The sequence below is a fragment of the Nanorana parkeri genome, unplaced genomic scaffold, assembly GCF_000935625.1.
Source record: "Nanorana parkeri isolate BGI_ZX_2015 unplaced genomic scaffold, ASM93562v1 scaffold65, whole genome shotgun sequence".
Classification (NCBI taxonomy): domain Eukaryota; kingdom Metazoa; phylum Chordata; class Amphibia; order Anura; family Dicroglossidae; genus Nanorana; species Nanorana parkeri.
Window position 1 is genome coordinate 271,283 of NW_017306333.1, and position 19,150 is coordinate 290,432.

At 41.0% G+C, this 19,150-nt stretch overlaps 1 protein-coding gene across 1 annotated transcript in view; it reads left to right on the forward strand.

Annotated features, from left to right (window-relative positions):
- The window catches only part of PTPRR (protein tyrosine phosphatase, receptor type R), a 123,266-nt gene that overhangs the window by 57,743 nt on the left and 46,373 nt on the right, over positions 1-19,150 (forward strand). Inside the window, exon 6 of the mRNA XM_018576388.1 lies at positions 16,050-16,309. Within this exon, the coding sequence (XP_018431890.1) occupies positions 16,050-16,309 (260 nt within the window). The remainder of the gene's footprint in view (positions 1-16,049; positions 16,310-19,150) is intronic.

Consider the following 19,150-nt stretch of genomic DNA (forward strand, 5'->3'; position numbering starts at 1 on the left):
TTGGGTTTTTTTTAACCACATGTTAAATGCAAAAAATAAATTACAAATTAATGAAAATGTAATCATTATATACATAATTTCCCTGTGGTCCGATAGGATGGTTTAGTGCATCAAAAGACTAAAAAAAACCCTAGTTGGGAAATAAAAGGTCCTATTTTAGAATATTGGCAGCTATACATGTCTGACAGATCAGCATCAAAAACTGACTAGACAGCTTTTGTGGACAACATTACCATAGAAGAAACAACAGAAAAATGCTATATGAAGGATACAGAGAAGGGCACATGATTAACTTCAGGGAGGCATTGTAGCCTAATGCGCCTCATTACACCAGCTCTGGTGTCTAGCAAGGTCAGAGCATGTCACATCGACTTTCACACTGAGAAGATGCAGAGCAATTTTATTGTGCAATTTTCATGGAAAACATCACAGGCAAGAAAAGCTCCAGAGTGACATTGGCTGTGAAGTCTCGTTAGTGCAAAAACCTACATCAACAACATGATTTGGTTTTCAGTTACTTTTGGCAGAACACAGAAAGCCAAAGAAAGCAACTTCTGCTAAATGGTTGCAAAATCCAACTGTTATGAAGAACACAGATAGAAGCTTTTGAAAGAATTTGCTGCTCTGAGATCTTCTGTATCACTAAATAAAAGCCCTGCCAGTCTGTGGCCAGCTTCATATTCCACAGTAATAATAGATAAGATTTCTTGTGCACTGCAATGGGCTACATATTGTCTGTTAACAGCAGTTGGCTCAGTGCATTAATATAAGACCTAAGCAATTTTCAAGGGACAGTGTAACAAAGAAAGTTGACAGTAAGGACTCCTTTAAACTGCAGGGCTTCCTGGCAGTTTTTGGGTGATTGGCAGAAGGTTCTGACCCATGCCAAGTGCCTTGGAATTATTGCTCCAAACTTTCTGGGTTAAGAAAAAAAGGACACCTTTTAACCCAATGTATGCAGACAAAGGACACACCCCTGCGGTCCCCCCAATTATGTGGACAGCAAATAATAGGCAAAAATGTATGAGTCACACCAACAAGTGCTTTTCACCCCTGCTTTTTATCCTTACTCTTCAAGCTAATTTAATAATTATTTGTAAATAAAAATGATAAAGGGCATTATGTATAAAAGTCTCTTATAAAGGGCATTGTTTATAAAAGTCAGACAAAAAGAAAAGGAAAGAGGGACAGAGTGATTTGATTAAAAAAAAGGGGGACAGTTGGGAGCTATGTGTAAAACCAAGTCTGAAAATGTATGCTCTGCCAAATTAATCAGTTCACACATTTTTTGGCTGGTGGGTGGAACATTGTGGTGCTGTGGTCCGAAGGCTCTCTGCAGTATTTGGACTTCCCCTGCCTATTGATCTCTATGGCTTTTCCTAGCTTGCGGCACAGCCACAGGTAAAATTCTCTCTGTAATAGTTTTTAGTGGAAGAAGCTTTGTGCTGTGCAGCAAGGGGTAACACATGTAAAAAATAAAATACAAATGTAAACCATAAATACGAATACTACATTTTAACATAAAAATCTAATTGATGATAGGCTCCCTTTAAGAAATTTTCATGAGTTATATTATGAAAAGAGCATAGGCACACAAAGCACTACCCTCAGGCATAATGAACAGTAATCTGTGTCTCAGCATGCATCTGCTGTTAACTGTCAATCAGACAGAAATTAAAAAAAAAAAAACAAGAGACCAACAGAAGTGCTTTTAAGCAGTGCATTTCTAATATGAGCTGTAGTAAGGAAACCAGTTATCTTTGAAATTAACCAGTATTGTAATGGAGCATGCTAAGAAATATGGACTCTGAAGTCTGTACTTACAGAAACCCCACAGTTCCATTGTTATAAATCTCTAAATCACTGTTTAGAATGCAGTATTGTAATGAGGGTGACTCTGAATAGCAGGTCCCTTAAGATGGGACATCAACACTCACTCCTCTTCTCATGGCACCTTCACTAGTCTTTTCCACATCATGAAGCTCAGACCTAAAAAAAAACCTATAGCTTTTTATAGCTAAAAGTGTAAGCCCCCTTTAAAGTACCCTTAGATGTTTTTTTTCCATCTGGACAACCAGTTGCAGCAGATTTAGTAAACATTGGGGTTATTCACTAAAGAGCCGAAGGATCTAGCCATAGGTTTGGCTAATCCTTTGGCTCACATTGGCTGCGGGAGGCCTTTGGTTCGGCCGAACCGAAGGTCTGCTCTAGGGGCTATTCACAATAGCCCCTACAGCAGCTGAAGGCAGCCAAAGAGCTCAGTTGAGACGAAACATATGCGTTCAGCTCGGCTAAGCCGAAGACGCAGCTGAAGCGGGGAGAATGGTCTGCCAAAGCAGAATAACCGATCCGAATGCTGCATGGCAGCATTCGGCTATTCACTCACTACTGTTTGGCCCCTGTGATAATTGGTGCGAACAGGTGAACGTGTTCTTTACTTCGGCTCATCCGCAGTGAACCGAAGGGAGCTGAAGCCAGCCGTTGTACGGCAGAAATCAGGCATACTTGGCTGAAGTGACAGCGTTTCTGCTCTCTTCACTGCGATTTTGTTATTAACTTGGCTGACTACTTAGTGAATAAGAGAACCATACAGAATACACATTGATTTTGATTCGAAATTTTAAAACCATCATACATAATAACTGTAACACAAAGTGTCCACTTTACTGCTAGCCACAAGGGCGCTGATGTTTTTCATGCAGGAAGCATAAAGCCAAAGTGCACATATCAGTCAGTGATCAATCCTATATGAAATACAAATGGACATGTGAACCTTGCCCTAGACCAGGGGTAGGCAACCTCAGTACTACAACTGTACTACAGGTCCCATGACGCATTCCAAGATTCTGACAGCCACAGGTCTGACTCCCAGAGGCAGTGGCATGATGTGATTTGTAGTTTCATAACAGTTGGAACACCAAGGTTGCCTACCCCTGCCCCAGACTATGTGCTGTGTGGACATGTCCTGAGTGAGTACATCCAGTGCCTTTGTTCACAGCTTATGGTCTTGCTCATACAGTTTGTATATTGTAGATAAGCAACAACAAACCTTTATAGATTGGAGCACATTCTACTTCTAATAAATAACAAGATAAGCTAAAATATGGGATACAGGGATACTTAAAAGCAGTCCTGAATAGGAAGCTTGCTATATAAAAGTCTATCACCACTAGCATACTGCATTCCATGCAGATTACTGTCCCTAAATAGCACTGCTGACAACCTAGTATTTTGCTGAACACTGACTATAGAAACATATAGGATTGTGACTCATGAGACTGTGGGGTGGAGCTGGTTGTCAGTCAGCAGGGCCTACCTTGTAAGATCCTGAATGTGCATTGGACCCTCAGTTGTGGTTTGTGTAGGCAGCAAAAGCTGTGAGTTTGGATTATAGCACTGATCATATAAGCCTCTTGGAAAGTGTTCAGAGATGTATAAATTTTTTTAATTATATCTACTCCTGTAATTCAGTTCACAGAGGTTAAATCCATTGACCTGCCATTTATATATAAAAAAATGCGCTCAAATGATAACCTTAAATATGTGCAAACTAAAAATACAATAGTCTTTCTCTCTAAGTTCATTTTCTTTAGATAGGCAAACTGTGATCCCTATAACTTGAATTTGATTATTGTACAGCTCTTCTGCCCTGTTAATAACAACCCATATAGGTATGTGCTTCAAGAATGACCCACCAAGGAATGGACTCGCCTCTCAAATGGCCACCCCTATGCTAAGGGGCACTGGCACCTCACAGTCCATCCATCATTCATTGTTTAAATGCAAAATGGTAACCTTCAAGTGCCTGCCCTGTGCTGGGTTTTCTGAACATCAAATCGCCCTGTCTACAACGTGAGCAACGCTCCCCTACATTTCATTCTGTGATTTCGGATGATCTACAAGCTTAGAGGTGTTTTTGACCTCTAAGCCATTCAGTAGAGGTTTAAAAAGTATATGATGACATTTGCAAATGATGGCAAAACATTTAAAGGAGAACTAGGAGATGAGTGATTTCCACTCACCTCATAGTTCTAGCCGACCTGTGACAATGAGACTGTCACAGGTCAGCTCAGCAGATCGGGAGGTGAGCGAACACATACCGGGTTCGCTCACCTCTCAATCCTGTCACAGCTCTCTGCCGTGACAGGGGGAGGGGCTGGATTCCCCTCTCCCCGCTCCGATCTGCCATCGCTGACTGGCGGAACGGACGGGGGAGGAGGCGGGTACAGCTGGCTCTGCCTCTAGATAGGCAGAGCCAGCTGTCACTCACGCAGCTGGGCGGATCCCGACGTCCATGTCGGGATCCGCTCCGGCGTCTCAGTATACCGCGAGCTGTAGCTCGCAGTATACTGAGTTTAGGGTAACGGGAGGACGCTAGTTTGTGTCCTCCCGTTACCCTAAGGAGAACTATGGGGAAAAACACTGACCCCATAGTTCTCCTTTAAGTTATTTTTATAAAGTCCTCTTACTTCCTATCCCATGCTAGGTCCTTCCCTTCTTTCAAAAGAAGAGAAAGAAGATATGTTGCACATTATGTTCCACTCCAGTCCCATTACCCCAGAGTATTAAAGGCATTGATTATTTTGTCCTATATCTGTCATGCCAGTGGATTTGGTCCAGTTTTTGGAGTCTGTCTACAGTTTTGACATTAGAACATTTACTCTTATAGCTATCCTCAGGAAGATGTATTATAATCAAATAACAACAGGCTTCACAGAAGTTTCATACTTTTAAGCTGCTGCTGCTAAATCTACATTTGTGCTACTGCTTATGTGCATCCTAACCAGTCTTAGTTCTTCTTAAACCAATAACCACTGACATTTTGGTGATTGCTATTTCTGCAGGTTATACGGTAGGCAGTACTAGCCTTTTCTCTTTACAAGTAAATAGAAAGCAGACTACAAATATATACTAGCATATGTAATGTGACAGATGCATAGACAGAAGCTTTCACCAAAATATTTACTCAGGTTTTTAAAGACAGAACAGCTTAAAATGCTTCCCACCTCCCTTTCTTCCACCAAGTAATGTAAACCTATATGTTTGCTGCACCTGAATGCCAAGCTACGGAGGTAAACAACAATAGCACAATAGGTTTCATGTCTCCGGATGTTGACCAAATTTCAAAACAAGCCCTGAACATATTACACTTGTTCTCTAATTGCACAATAACAGCCTTCATTATGTGAACCAGGTTCAAACTGCTATTTAAATATGTATGTAGTGGCTCTGCCAAAGAGTGCCACTAGTCTACATTTAGTGGGCAGCAAGGTTGTAGCCAAGGTTGTAGCCAGCCTTAACTGTGAGTGTTATTTTATCTGCATTTGTTGGGTCTCCCCTAAGTCTAGGGCAGTGGTTCTTAACCTGTGTAACCACCGGACCCACATTTGTCCTTGGTCATTAAGTCATTACCCAAGTCACACTGCAATAGAACGAACGGCATTGCGGTATTACGCATTCAGGTGCGGGCGATTGAACTGTGGGCAGGAGATGCATTTGGGGTGCCATTCAAGTGAATGGCAACGCAATGCACCTCCCACACCAGAACGCGTAGTAGGTGCGATTGTGTGGCACAGTGCGATAATCGTACGGGACTGTTAGATTAACGCACTGTACTAGTTTAAAAGGGCCCTCAAAAACACTGACAGACACATACAAACGCAGATACAATCTCACACACTCACAGACATTCTCAACCACACATACACACTTCCAAAAAAAATGTTTATTTTTTCCTTCTTTTTTTTAGGATCCACCCAGTCTCCCTACCTTACGAGAACTGGAGTGGATCTTCAGCCTGGGGTCCAGTGCGTGCTGCTGTGCTGTGACAGAGCTCCATCTATATGTGCATTGCTTGTACCATTCCCTTGCATTCCCTGTAGAGGTGCCTGGAGCCAGAATGTGATGTCATTCCGGTCCAGGCACCTCTACAGGGCACATGAGGGAGCTGTAAGCAATGCATGTATGGATGGAGCTCCCTCACGGCCATAGCCCCAGCCCACCCCACTTCAAGCTGACACTCGGTGCCGGGCAGCATATTTTAAATGGCTGCTTAAATCAAGAACTGACAGTGCTGCACTAGCAGGAGGCTGGGGAGCCTCTAATCTACAAAAGTGGAAGGCACGTGGCGACCCACTGAACACGAGGTCGCGACCCACTTTTGGGTCACGACCCACCAGTTGAGAACCAAGGGTCTAGGGCATTGTTTTTCTCTGACTACCCTTGGGGAGTGATAGTAAATAAAGCAAGAATACACAATGTCCTGATTTATAAATATTTTTTTCACCCAGACCATTCACCAGGAGGTTTATTGTCAGTGATGTAGGCTGAGAAAGGAGATAAATATTTAAGGAGCCCTTCCAGAAATGTCCTTCCCTAGATTGGAGGGAATGTTGAGGTGAAGGTTCTGGGTCTTTGCTTCCGAGCCTGCTGCCTGTGGGAGGTCTCATAAGCTTCAGAGTCAAGTTCAAGGGAATGGAAAGTGGGCCTATGCCAGGGCCTGGAATGTATGCAAGTGGCTAGAAAAGAGGAGAACCACCTGAGAGCTTGCTCAGACTATGAGGGAGCTGCAAGCAATGCATGTATGGATGGAACTCCCTCGCGGCCATAGCCCCAGCCCACCCCACTTCAAGCTCACACTCGACATACATTCAGGGTATTTCCAGTCTCATTTTAAAGGCACACCCTTGGCCCGTGAGAGAGTCTTAAGTTGTTTCGGAGGGTTTGATGTCACTGTTTGGGTATCTTGTAATCTCTCTTTCTCTCCTGAGCCAAAAACACCTGCAAGTGATTGACAGAGAGAATGTCGGTCATTCAGTTGCCTGTGGGTCAGTAAGTGCTTTGGGGAAGAAGTAAGCCTGTGTACTAATAAAAAGTCTACATGTAGGAGGGCCTGTTGAATCCACCACCTCCTTATAGAGTGAGGGAAAATAGGGGGGAAATATCTGGGATACTCCTAGCCATTTCTTAGATGATTGGTACAAATTGTATCTTGCATAGCTATTGTGGGACTGAAGAATTTTGTGTTTTGACATGTTGACTGTGTTTGTGGCTGTTGTTGAGAGCCCACATGACATCAGAAGTGTGCTGCTTAGCATTAGAGAGAGTTTTTGGCCACTTTCTGTGAGGAAGAGACACCATCCTCAGGCTCTTTAACTGATGATCGCTTTTTTTTTTCTTTATTGGCTGCATGACCCTTGTGGTGGGAGAGCCTGTGGGAGAAGCCATCACACTCTGGTTAATTCAGCCCACTAGGCTTCACTTACTACTGAGACATTCTTTTTGGATGTGTTAACCCTTTGAATATAAATAGTAATTTTTATTGTGGTATAGCCTATAAGAGTTCCTGTCATTAAAATTCACACTTCATATAAATAGATAAGGTACGTGTTGACAGAAAGACAAGATGCTTAGAAAAATCTGACATATTGGTACATTATAAATAGAATATATTGAGGGTGCTGTCTATCTCTTTAAACCCTGATGATGTTAATCGGAAAGGTATTGTTAAACTCGGGAACAGGGAATTATTATACCGTTTGGAGGGATTTATGTTGGAAGGGCTTGATAGACCGCACCCTCAATATACTCTATTTATAATGTACCAATATACGCCCTCTGTATTGTCATCTTGGTCTACAGACTAGTTAGCTTATATATTGTAGAGATCTGAGTGACTGATCAATTTAGGAAAAGACAATGGACAGAGCTGACACCATTCAGTCCACAAAAATCCTGTGTGTTGTCAGCACACAACAAAGCTTAGAAAGTGAGTGCATTTCTGGTAGATCAATAAGTATTTTTCTGCGCTTGCATGGTCTTTAAAGGGATATAACATGGGAAATGTGCAAATATTGTAGAGAAGTATTGTATTTTTTAACTAATATGTCATGACACATGCTTTAAATGCATGCTCCAGCATTTAAGCCATTGTAGATGTGTTTTCATACAGGCACAGTTATCTGGCATTATCATTAGTTCCCCCTATAGACTGGCGCATGCTCTTCATAAACATGATGACAATATGATAAAATGCTTTCAGAGTGACTAGCAGTATTATGTTGCCATGACAACCATAACTTTTTTTGTTTCTTATTTTGCTCGGCAACGAACGCTCAATCTTTTGCTAGTTCAGACTTATAGTTGATTTCCTGTCCAGTAATCAAAGGAAAGAAAACCACCAACTGTCACCCTCTTGCCTTGCAATTTAGACATTGTTCAGCTACAAAAGGGTCTATTTTCCCAGTTTCTGCAGGTATAGGCACTATTGTTTGTCTAATTGCTTGTTTGTTTTTTAATCAAAAACAAAACTTTTTTAGTTTTAGACTTTCTTGTACTATATGAAATATGCTTATGTTACCTAGTGATTCACCTGTAAGGCTCCATTCACATCTAGGCGACACCTATTACACGCGTTTTAACCGTGTCTTTTTTGGGCATTTTTTGCACGCATTTTATATGAGTATATCAAGTCGCGCGTTTTTGTGAGCAGATTTTGCCACATTCAAGCGTTTTCTTTTGAGTCTATAGGACAAAGCGCGCTGAAAACTGCCCCAAAGTTGCTTATGTACTATTTCGAGCGACAGGCGTATTTCTGCTTGCGACAAAACTCACAAGTTAGAAATTAATGGGATTCCTTGGGTGGAGTGTTTTTTGCACTGAATCAGCTGCGACACACTGCATAGGTGTGAATAGAGCCTTAGTTACATGGTCTGATTGTGCAATAAAGAATGCAGGATGCACATTGCTGATATCTAAAATTTTTTGTGGAGAATCACTCACATATCCCATGAGTCTGCTCCTTAAAAGTCTGGTGAGACATGTGAGTGACTCAGAGCAATAGAATTTGTTTATTTTGGAGATCAGTAGGCCTGTGTTCTTTACTGCTGGAAGACTGTGGGTAGAAAATGGCCCCTTAAAGTGGCCATACACTAGTAGATTTTTGTTTGAAAGGTTTCGTTTCTGCCACGAACCCTTGTTCGATTATACCTAGAATTCCCCATCAAGCATAGTCAAATGTTGATTTTGGAAAATGTTCGTTGGCCATACTAACCAACCAATTTTTGATGAACAATGGAAATATTCGTTTGACCTATGCAGAGAAAGTATTTGTTTGACCTAGGCAGCTTTCCTTTTGCGTATGTGCTGTGTTCTTGGGGAGATTTTTGACGAACGAACACCCCACTCATTATTAGATAATTCATGTACGATTTCCGAACGAAAATCTAACAATATATGGCCACCTTTAGGGTGCCAAAGCCATGGCTGATTGTTACAGCAGGGAGATGGAGTGAGTTGTAACCTTTTGTTCTTTATGCTCACATGACCTTATTAATTATGAGCACACCAGTCACAATTCTCTGCACCACCATTACATATGACTTAAGAGTCGCTCTCACAGTAGACAACCATTCCAAGTATTTGCATAATTACATTTTATGGCACTTTACACCTGTTTTATAAACTAAGCCAATGTGGGTCACTTGTCCACACTGTAGATTCACATTGTGGGCTCATCGATTATGCATGGAACAGTCAAGAAAAGACTAACCCTTCTATCCAGCTACTATACAGAACTGACATTTTTAAACATTATCTGAAGGTTTGACCAGAGACATTGACACACAGGCTTTAGTGCGGCAAAATACAATTTACTACATAAAAACAGTGTTTTGGCCAGTTGGCTGAGAAGATGTTACCATGATCATAGGCATGCACAGCCTATTAGAGTAGGATGTGCATGCCTGCCTGGCCTTCTGATTGGATGTAAAGCCTGGAAAGCCACAGCCACTCTCCCTCGCAGCTTCCCAGGCAGCTGCTTTGTGAAGAATGTAAGTGGCAAGTGCTGCTGCCCTCTGTATCACTGGGCCAGTTGCAGAGAGATCTTTGTGATCTCTTCACTAGCTCAGTGACTAAAAACATGGCGCCCTCTGTTGTGGTGTCAGTGTTGGGCTTGGAGTGATTAGTAGGGTTGCTACCTTTTCTTCAAGCAAAACCTAATCACTCTTGCGCCGTGTGACAATTTTTTTGGAAAATATACAGAAGATATCGAGGAGAGACAAACCAAGAGAGGGTAAGGAGAGACAGCCAGGAGAGAGAGCAAGGAGAGACACCGAGGAGTGAGTGAGGAGAGACAGCCAGGGCAGAGAGCAACGAGAGACAGCCAGGGGAGAGAGCAAGGAGAGACAGCCCGGGGAGAGAGGAGAGACAGCCAGGAAAGTGTGCCCTTCAAGACTTACTGCATTGTGTATTTCAGACACCTCCTTACTCCCTCTGTTTTTTGTGCCTCCTCCACACACTCAAGGTGTAACACCAGGACCCCATGGTTGCCCCTGTCCTCCTGACATTGTGACATTTTGTGTCCAGGTTTCAGCTACCCTGAAACCCGGACACAGCACATACATGACTCAGAACCCAGACTGTCTGGGTGAATCCCAGACGGGGGCCAACCCTAGTGAATAGGGTATGCCCAGACACAGATGACACACCCTGTGCATGCGCCTATGACCACGATGAACTCACACTCATTATGCAAGCCTTTTAATTATGTAAACTTATCAGGCAAGCAAGCACATTTGTTTATGTGCACCCTAGTGGCAGTTGGCATAAATCCTCTGATCACTTCAAAGGCTCGCTCATTAAAGAATTAATGTCCACCCAAAAGAGACTCTTTCCTAAAAAAACTTGCTCCTGCAGTAAACCTTTAAATACAGGTTAAATAGACTGTCTCACTTTAAGAATACTGAAAGCTGCCAACAGATATAAGGTACAGGTACCCAGAGGTGATTGCACATGCCTATGGCAGATTTTAGTATCCTCTGGGATACCTGGGATCGTCTGATTGGGCAACTCTTAGGCAACACACACAAAACATCTGTGCATTCTGATCTATGAAGCTTAGGAGGAAAACAACATACCTGAAAAGGTTAAAGGCAGGGCTCTATAAATAGCACAGCCTGAGCTGCATGTTGTCTATATTCATAGGATGACTTGGGTGGATTGAATGAACACCACAGCCATTGCCATGCAGTGGGCGATTGCTTTCAAATGGTATATAATGAATCTAGTCTGTTAGGCGTAGCTTCCTCCTACATACACAAGAAACAGAAAACATTTACAAAACCGTGCTCACAGTCCTTTTCTATTATCAAAGGCTGTTAAACAATAAGCATTTTACTTGTACAAGCACTGCACTACAGTATTGTTCTTTGCAATAATTGATTATGGAATATTTAGTTAACTTTAAAGTAGTATTAAACTCTCGATCTTGTTTTCAATAATGAATTAAAAAATATATGTTGCCAAGCAAAGTAGTTCTCTACATTTTTACCCAAACACTTGCAGTCATCATATTTTCAAGCAACTGGCTCCATCTCTTTCAGCTCAGCTTCTCTGAACTTCCCGTCCAGTACTGGATCACAAGGAACAGAGCAGTCTCCAGCATCTGCCCATCTACTAGCTTGGAGAAGAGAGAAGGAAGGAGAAGCAGGGAGAAGGGGGGGGGGGGGGGAAATATCAGGGACAGTGTCCAGGGAACTAGCTGATTCTGCGGGACGCTACAATTTTTAGATATCAAGGAACATCATTCATTGTAAGTGATTTCATCAGCAATAGCTGAACTAGCTCTAAACAGTTTATATAATGTAATATTACTTTTACTATAGAGTGACTTTAATTTCTTTTTCGGCATGTTACAAGGCTGGCCCTTTTTATTTTTCACATTTAAAGGGATTTGCCCACTTTCAAAATTTTCCTTCTAAAATAGCGAATTTCACAAAATAGATTAGATAAACATAAATGAATTGAGTATGAGTTTTAATAATTATTCCAGACAGAGAGCTGCATTAGGAAGTGCTGGCTCTATGGGGCTGATTTAAAAGCAAACAGACTTTTTTTTCCCTTAGCTTAATGAATGTTGTGAAAACTCATTTTGTAGAGAATACCCAATCATGTGCAAGAGAAATAAAAAACAGTGATTGGATGATGGAAGTCAGCAGAGCTTCACTAAACTAAGAGAAAACTTCCACTGCGAAGACTATTTGCCATTATCAACCCGTAACTGTCATAGTTAAAAAGAAAAAGCCAGTGATCAATTTACAGTTGTCTTGCCAGACTGTAGTCTGTCAGTTAAATTCAGGCTCAAGAGACATAAGCCAATATTCACCAACATCTGCATTTTTTCTTCATTCTGCCATACTCAGTAGGTAAACCATTAATTTAAAGAGGAACTTCACCCTTATGTTTAAAATGACAACAAAGGCACATTTAGAAATGTTTAGCAGACATCTTAAAAGACATAACCGTGCTCTTGAGCAACTATGGCGGGAAACTAGGTCCCTGCAAGACTTCACACTGTATAAATCTGCCCTCCAAAAATGTAATTCCTCCCTCCATGCTGTCAAACAGATGTATTTTGTCACTCTTATTAATACACTCTTATTCAGTCAACTCTTTTCTACTTTTCTTTCTGTTGGGGTCCCCCAAGGCTTTGTCGTTGGACCCCTTCTCTTCTCTTTCTACACCTCCTCCCTTGGTCAGTTGATTACCTCACATGGCTTCCAATACCATCTCTATGTCAATGACAAATATATCTTTTCACTCCACAAATCACCCCCTCGGTGTCCTTGTGTGTCACTAAATTACTAACTGACATATCAGTCTGGATGTCACAGCACAACTCAATCTTTTAAAAACTGAGCACAGGATATTCCCTCCCGCCCGTGCACCGTCCCCCAACTTTTCCATTGAGACTGACAGCACAACTATCCATCCCTCCCCCCATGCCAAAGTTGCTAAGTGCCCTCTTTGACTCGGACCTCACCTTTCTTCCCCACATCCAATCACTATCCAAATCCTGCCGTCTTCACCTTCATAACATCTCCAAAATATGCCCCTTCCTCACCAATGAAACCACAAAGTTACTCATCCACTTACTGCTTATCTTTCGTCTTAACTATTGCAACTCCCTCCTCATTGGCCTACCCTCTACACAATCTATTCCCTCTTCAGTCTATCATGAATGCTGCTGCTGGACTCATTCACCTAACCAACCGCTCAGTGTCTGCAACCCACCTCTGCCAATCCCTCCACTGGCTTCCAGTCAACCAAAGGATAACATTCTAAATATTAACAACCATTCACAAAGCTATCCACAACTCTGCCCCGGGTATATCTCCAACCTTGTCTCAAAGTATCACCCTAACCATCCCCCCCGCTCTTCCAATGACCTCCTGCTCTCTAGCTCCCTCATCAACTCTTCCCATGATCGCCTCCAGGACTTCTCCAGAGTCTCTCCCATCCTCTTTAACTCCTTACCCCAACCTGTCCATCTATCTCTTACTCTGTCTGCCTTTAGGCGATCTCTAAAGACTCATCTCTTCACATAAGCCTATCCAACCTCTAACTAACCACTGCACTATCACTTTCTCAAACAATTCATCCCCACACAGCTACCTCCTCATGTAACACTTGCCCCTCTCTTTTAGATTGTAAGCTATCACAGGCAGGGCCCTCCTTACCATCATGTCTTGAATTGTATTGTAATGTCTTCCTTATATTGTAAAGCGCTGTGCAAACTGTTTGCGCTATATAAATCCTGTATTATAATAATAATAATAATCATAGTAATGGCAATCTACAAGTAGATCATTCTAGATAATTGCCAGCTTTTTATTTGCATACCTTATTTTTCTTTTCCTCCCCATTCTTCTCACAGGGACCATTTTTACCAAAGGCAGATTAATAGATCTCCCTTTACTTCCTGGAACTCTGGCACGTGACTAGGACATGTGACCATGCACATCATCTCAGGGGAGGAAAATGCCTTTCCCTGCGATCTTGCGAGATTTTGAGGTTTAGAAATGAGATTTCCCAACAATGCACTGTGATGTAACCTTCCCAGGATGCATATCTTAGGCATGGGCTACATCACTAATGCCTAAGAGGACCAAAAAGGGAAAAAACTGTAATTGTAAGTAAAATAAAAAAATTTTTTATTTAACTAATGAATGTAAGATGATGTTATATCAGTATAAAGAGCTGCACAATTATGTAATTTTTTAGTTAAAGGTCCACTTTAAGTTTTGATACCCAGTGTAAATCCACAATTCCCTTCCATGATCCACATTCAGTGCACAGCAGGTAAACATTTTAGGCTACAATCTTTATTAGCGTATGCTGGTATTCCAAAGAAAGACCTAACATTTGAGCATAAATGAAGCCAAAGCGAGGCGAGATTCACTTGGGTGTTTTTACATATGCCCCTATGTATTTTTCTCCTATGGGTTGAAAGTGGAACAGGATGTAATCATTTCTCTTTACTGCCAATTACACAACAGTATGGATGTAAAAAATAAAAGTGAAATCTAAATGGTTTTGAAGTGTTATGCAACACAGATCTTTGTTTACCTGCTACAGAAAGGTTTGGCATCCATGTTAATCAGAATATATGAATTTACATTTCCAGGCTATGTATATATTTATAGCACTCGGTAGTTATGACAGCATACAGAGTATTTCCCTGTGGGGATCAATAATCTAATGTTCAGCATTTCATCAAATGATTTGTTGATCATATTGTATGACTGATATCACATCTCACATTTTGGCTTGTGCAGAAAAAAAGAGTATTTTAGCCAGTCACTGTTCTTGGTGTTTGGTTTTGTTGCTCACTGAGGCTGCAATAAACCTTTCACCAAAATTGCAATATTCAGTATATTTGCGTGACCATGATGTAAACATGTACAAAAATATTGTTAATATTTTTAGTACCTGCTGAGATGTTCTTATCCTGCAGATGAGCTTTACTGGCAACCGGCTAATTAGTTTTTTGTATACATGTCATGGCTGCTCTCAAGGGCTATGAAGGCATGAAGTTATGTAAATTGCAGCAGTCCCAGCATCTCTAGGACATGGTATTTTCTTATTTCTCCTTTAGATGTTATACTTCCTATAGGCACATGGCAGGGTGATTCAGCTCTGTAGGGAACCAAGTGATGCACGTTCCTATCTATATCTGACTATTATAATGACACTTTTCCTAGATAGGGGTCTAGTTTGGATTTTAGGTAGGACCCCATGCAAAAAAAGAAACAAAAAACATGTGACGTTCCCTCCTTCACATTAGTGTCCCCCTTTTCCTATCAGAAGCCCTTCTTCCCATCAGGGGCCCCCTTCTGATCACAGTCCCCCCTTCTCATCAGAGTCCCACTTTTCACATCAGAAGCTCCCCTTCACATCAGGATCCCCTTTACATCAGAGTCTTCAGTCCCCCCTTCAAATAAGAGTCCTACCTTTTAATCTGCACCACAGTGCGGCTGCGACAGCACAGCAAAGGGTGGGATGTGGGGCAGGTCTGGATAGAGGTGGACTTCTGTCCTCTTCTGAATGCTGGAGGAGGTCCTGGATGCGGCCCGCCCTGGATTTCCCTGGTACTGATGGCTGGCTTGCCTACACCATGGAAACGCATGCGATAATTTGAAGGCACCCTGGTTGAAAAAGGCTGATTTAAACCATGTAACTAAAAGAAGACATGTATAAACACTCCTGACAGTGTTATAGTAAGTCCCAACACCGTCACCGCCACTTCTTCTAGGTAGCTTTTTTGGCGTGTAAATGTGGATAAAAACATAAATGAAGATATGTGTACTAAAGAAATGAGTTAACGTTTTAAACACTATAATTGCATGCATTAGCTATATATATACTGTATTCAGAATACAATATTTTTGATATAGTGCTTGTTCAAGTATTTCCAGTATTTTACATGATGCATCCTTGTTGTGTAAAAACATGCTATTTAAACACTAAACTACGCATTATTCTAATGTTGATATATTATATTGATCATTGTATGTAGTAGGGCTGCATTCAGTATTTATGAACAGTAACAATAAATTAAATCTTACCGTGTAGAAAACAAGCCTCCTACTGCACAAATTATGAAGCTTTTTCTGAATGCGTGGCTCGGATTTTTTGTGACTGTTTGCTTTGCTTTGTTTATACAGTAGGAGGAGAAAATTGTTGATACTTTTTACATTCTATCTCTGTAGGTACTCTACAGATTAAAAGAAAAGATCCAGTTATCTTTGAGGCAGGACAAAAAAACCCAAGAGATACACCTGTCGCCTCTCTCTGTTCAGCCTACACAGTTTGAGGCAAAGTGCTCCAGCAGTATGGTTCATCCTGAGCATATTCCTAAACCCATCAATGTTGTTGTAGACCCACAGTGTCCAGGCACCTTTGAGGTTAAACTTCCACTTTCTGCTGGACCATCACCATTTAAAATGAAACCAGTGGGCCTACAAGAAAGGTAAGTCCTGCTTTCACTTTTCCTAATACAGTTATGCTGTTTTCATATTTGTGTTAACAAGTAGTAACCAGGAATCTTTATACTCTTTTTAAATATACATGGAAAGGGCTCAGCTTAATATAAATTATATTTTTAATGTTCATGTTTTAATAGCCTTTGTTTTGGTGATTAATTAATTAATCAAATTATTTTATTAAATATTAAGGTATATGAGCATATGTGCTCAGTACATATGCAAGCTCTGCTTTCCGCTTAGTAGTTTTGTATCATGGCTGTACCTTACTGCGCTTCTTTCATGATGTAAGTCTACCAGTCAGGTCTTATTGACTGAAAACAATACAGTTTTGCACTAATAATTTTATCCTAAGTATCTTGTTTCCTATGTCAAATAGTGAGTATAAAGAAAAAGTAAAAGGGAAAAAACAATTTTTGGTTTAACCAATCAATTTTGGCCTATGCATTCTTAATGGTCCACATAGCGGGTGGTGTGACAGGGGGTATCAATCTCCTAAATACATTATGCTGGAAGGTGTCCCTCTTTCTCATCTCAGATAGTTGACAAGTATGCAATTAACGTCGGTTGGTTATAGTAATTCTACCTCATTGGGTTTGGGTCTTGTTTAATAGTTTCAAGATAAAGAGGGTGATTTACTAACCTAAACGTACGCACGCACCAGGTGCGTGTGATTTTCACACAGCAAAACGTATTTATCAACCAAAAAGTCTCTAAAAGCATATTTCCACTAATGCCATATATGGAAAAATCATGCACATGATGCATATATAATGCATTCATCAACGCAAGCAACACAACATAGAGCTAATTTACACAACATCACCTTGCAATTCATGCAAGGCTTTGCACAACACACCTGCTGGGTGTGTACACACTACAAAGGTGTATACAGGTTTGTGGTGTGTTTATAAGGTTAGTAAATCAACCCCAAAGTGTCCAACCTTTTTCAAGTGCATGGATTTTCTTTGAATGGATCTATGAGATTTCCGTATTTAGTTTGTGTTTAAAAACGGCTACAACTGTTGCCATTATGTTTGCAGTAGTGAATGTAGTATACTTTGCAGCACATATGTGTATCCCTTATTACTCAGGATTAAAAAGCAGCACATATTCAGAGACAAATGGGTCTGTCTCTAAAAATTAGGGAAATCTGGCAACTATGGTAACTTTATTATTTCTGCAAAAAAAAATGTCCTTGTGTATTATACAATCTACATGTAATCTGAGGCTGAAAATACAAAGATTATGAATTGCCCAGTAGCATAAGATATAAGCCCCTGTTACATCAAAACAGTTTGCAGCAATAGAATGCAGTCAGCCACAACAGAGATACTACAGGCAAATCAAAGTTGTAATATGAAACTGTCAGAACTGCATATTCCTCAAAGCTACAGTGCAGCATATTACAGCAAATGCAGTCTGCATGATTTTGCTGCACCAGCATGGGCTTTGAAGGGCCATTGAAATTAATGGTAGCCACAAATCACATGGTGATATAAGTAGGTAATTTATTTGTACACCAATGTTGGTTGTAGTAAATTTGAGACGTGTCTCATATAAAGTGACAGTATAAATAGTGGCGTTCAAATGAGCTGTCAAATCTTGTGCAGTTCCTGCATAAATAGTGGTCTGAATGGGGTCAACATAAGCAGCAGCAGAAGTAATCCATTTTAAGGTACTTTATAACTACTGCACCACTTTGCTGTATGTTACCTTAGCCACCAAGCCTCATTTATTTTGCCATGCTATTCCATACTCCCTCATTCTGTATGCCATGCTACACATTCCCTATGCCACCAATCCTCTTTCTGTATGCATGTTGTATATTCCCTATGCCACCAAGCCTCATTCTGTATGCTATGCTGTAAATTCCCTACACCACTGAGCCTCATTCTGTATGATATGCTGCACATTGATTATTCCACATACCCCCATTCAGTATGCCATGCTGTGCAATCTCTATGCTGCCAAGCCTCATTCTGTATGCCATAGGTGTACATTCCCTTTTTCTCACTGCTACATTCCATATGCCATGCTGTGCATTTCCTATGCCACACCACCTCATGCCCTATGATATGGTGTACATGACCTATTCTGCAATACCTCAAACCATCTGCCATGATGTATGTTCCCTATTACTCTAGGCCTCAACCATCTTATTCAATATGCAATGCTGTATACCCCCTGACCTTCATCATCTCATTCCAAATGCCATGCAGTACGCTCCCTATTCTGCATCGCCTCTTTCCTTATGCCATGCTATATGTTTACTATACTGCATCGCCTCATTTTGTATCCTATGCTGTTCATTCCCTATGCTGCATCAGCTCATTCTTTAAGCCTTGTTGTATATTTTATATTCCCTACAGCCTCTTCCTTTATGCTGTGCTGTAAATTTCCTGTCCTGCACTGTTTCATTCTGTGCAGCATGATATATTGTACATTCCCTATTTTACATCTCATTGTTTCTCATTCTGTACGCTGTGTTCATTTAATATTCAATGCTGACTCATTCTGTACGCTGTGCTGTTCATTTAATATTCAATGCTGACTCATTCTGTATGCTATGCTGTTCATTTAATATTCCATGCTGACTCATTCTGTACACTGTGCTGCAAACAGGTCTATACTTACCTCATTACCACCGCCATGTCCTCTTCATTCCATTGTCACCTGCCATGGCAATTAAGCTCTTGTACACTGGTGTTTTTTTCTGTTGTGGTAGGGCAGTGATTACTAGTTAAACCCCTGTGCTTTGGACTAAACCATTTAGGATAAGTAAGAAGCCCCAATACTACATCTAGACCAGCCTTTATAAAGCTTGA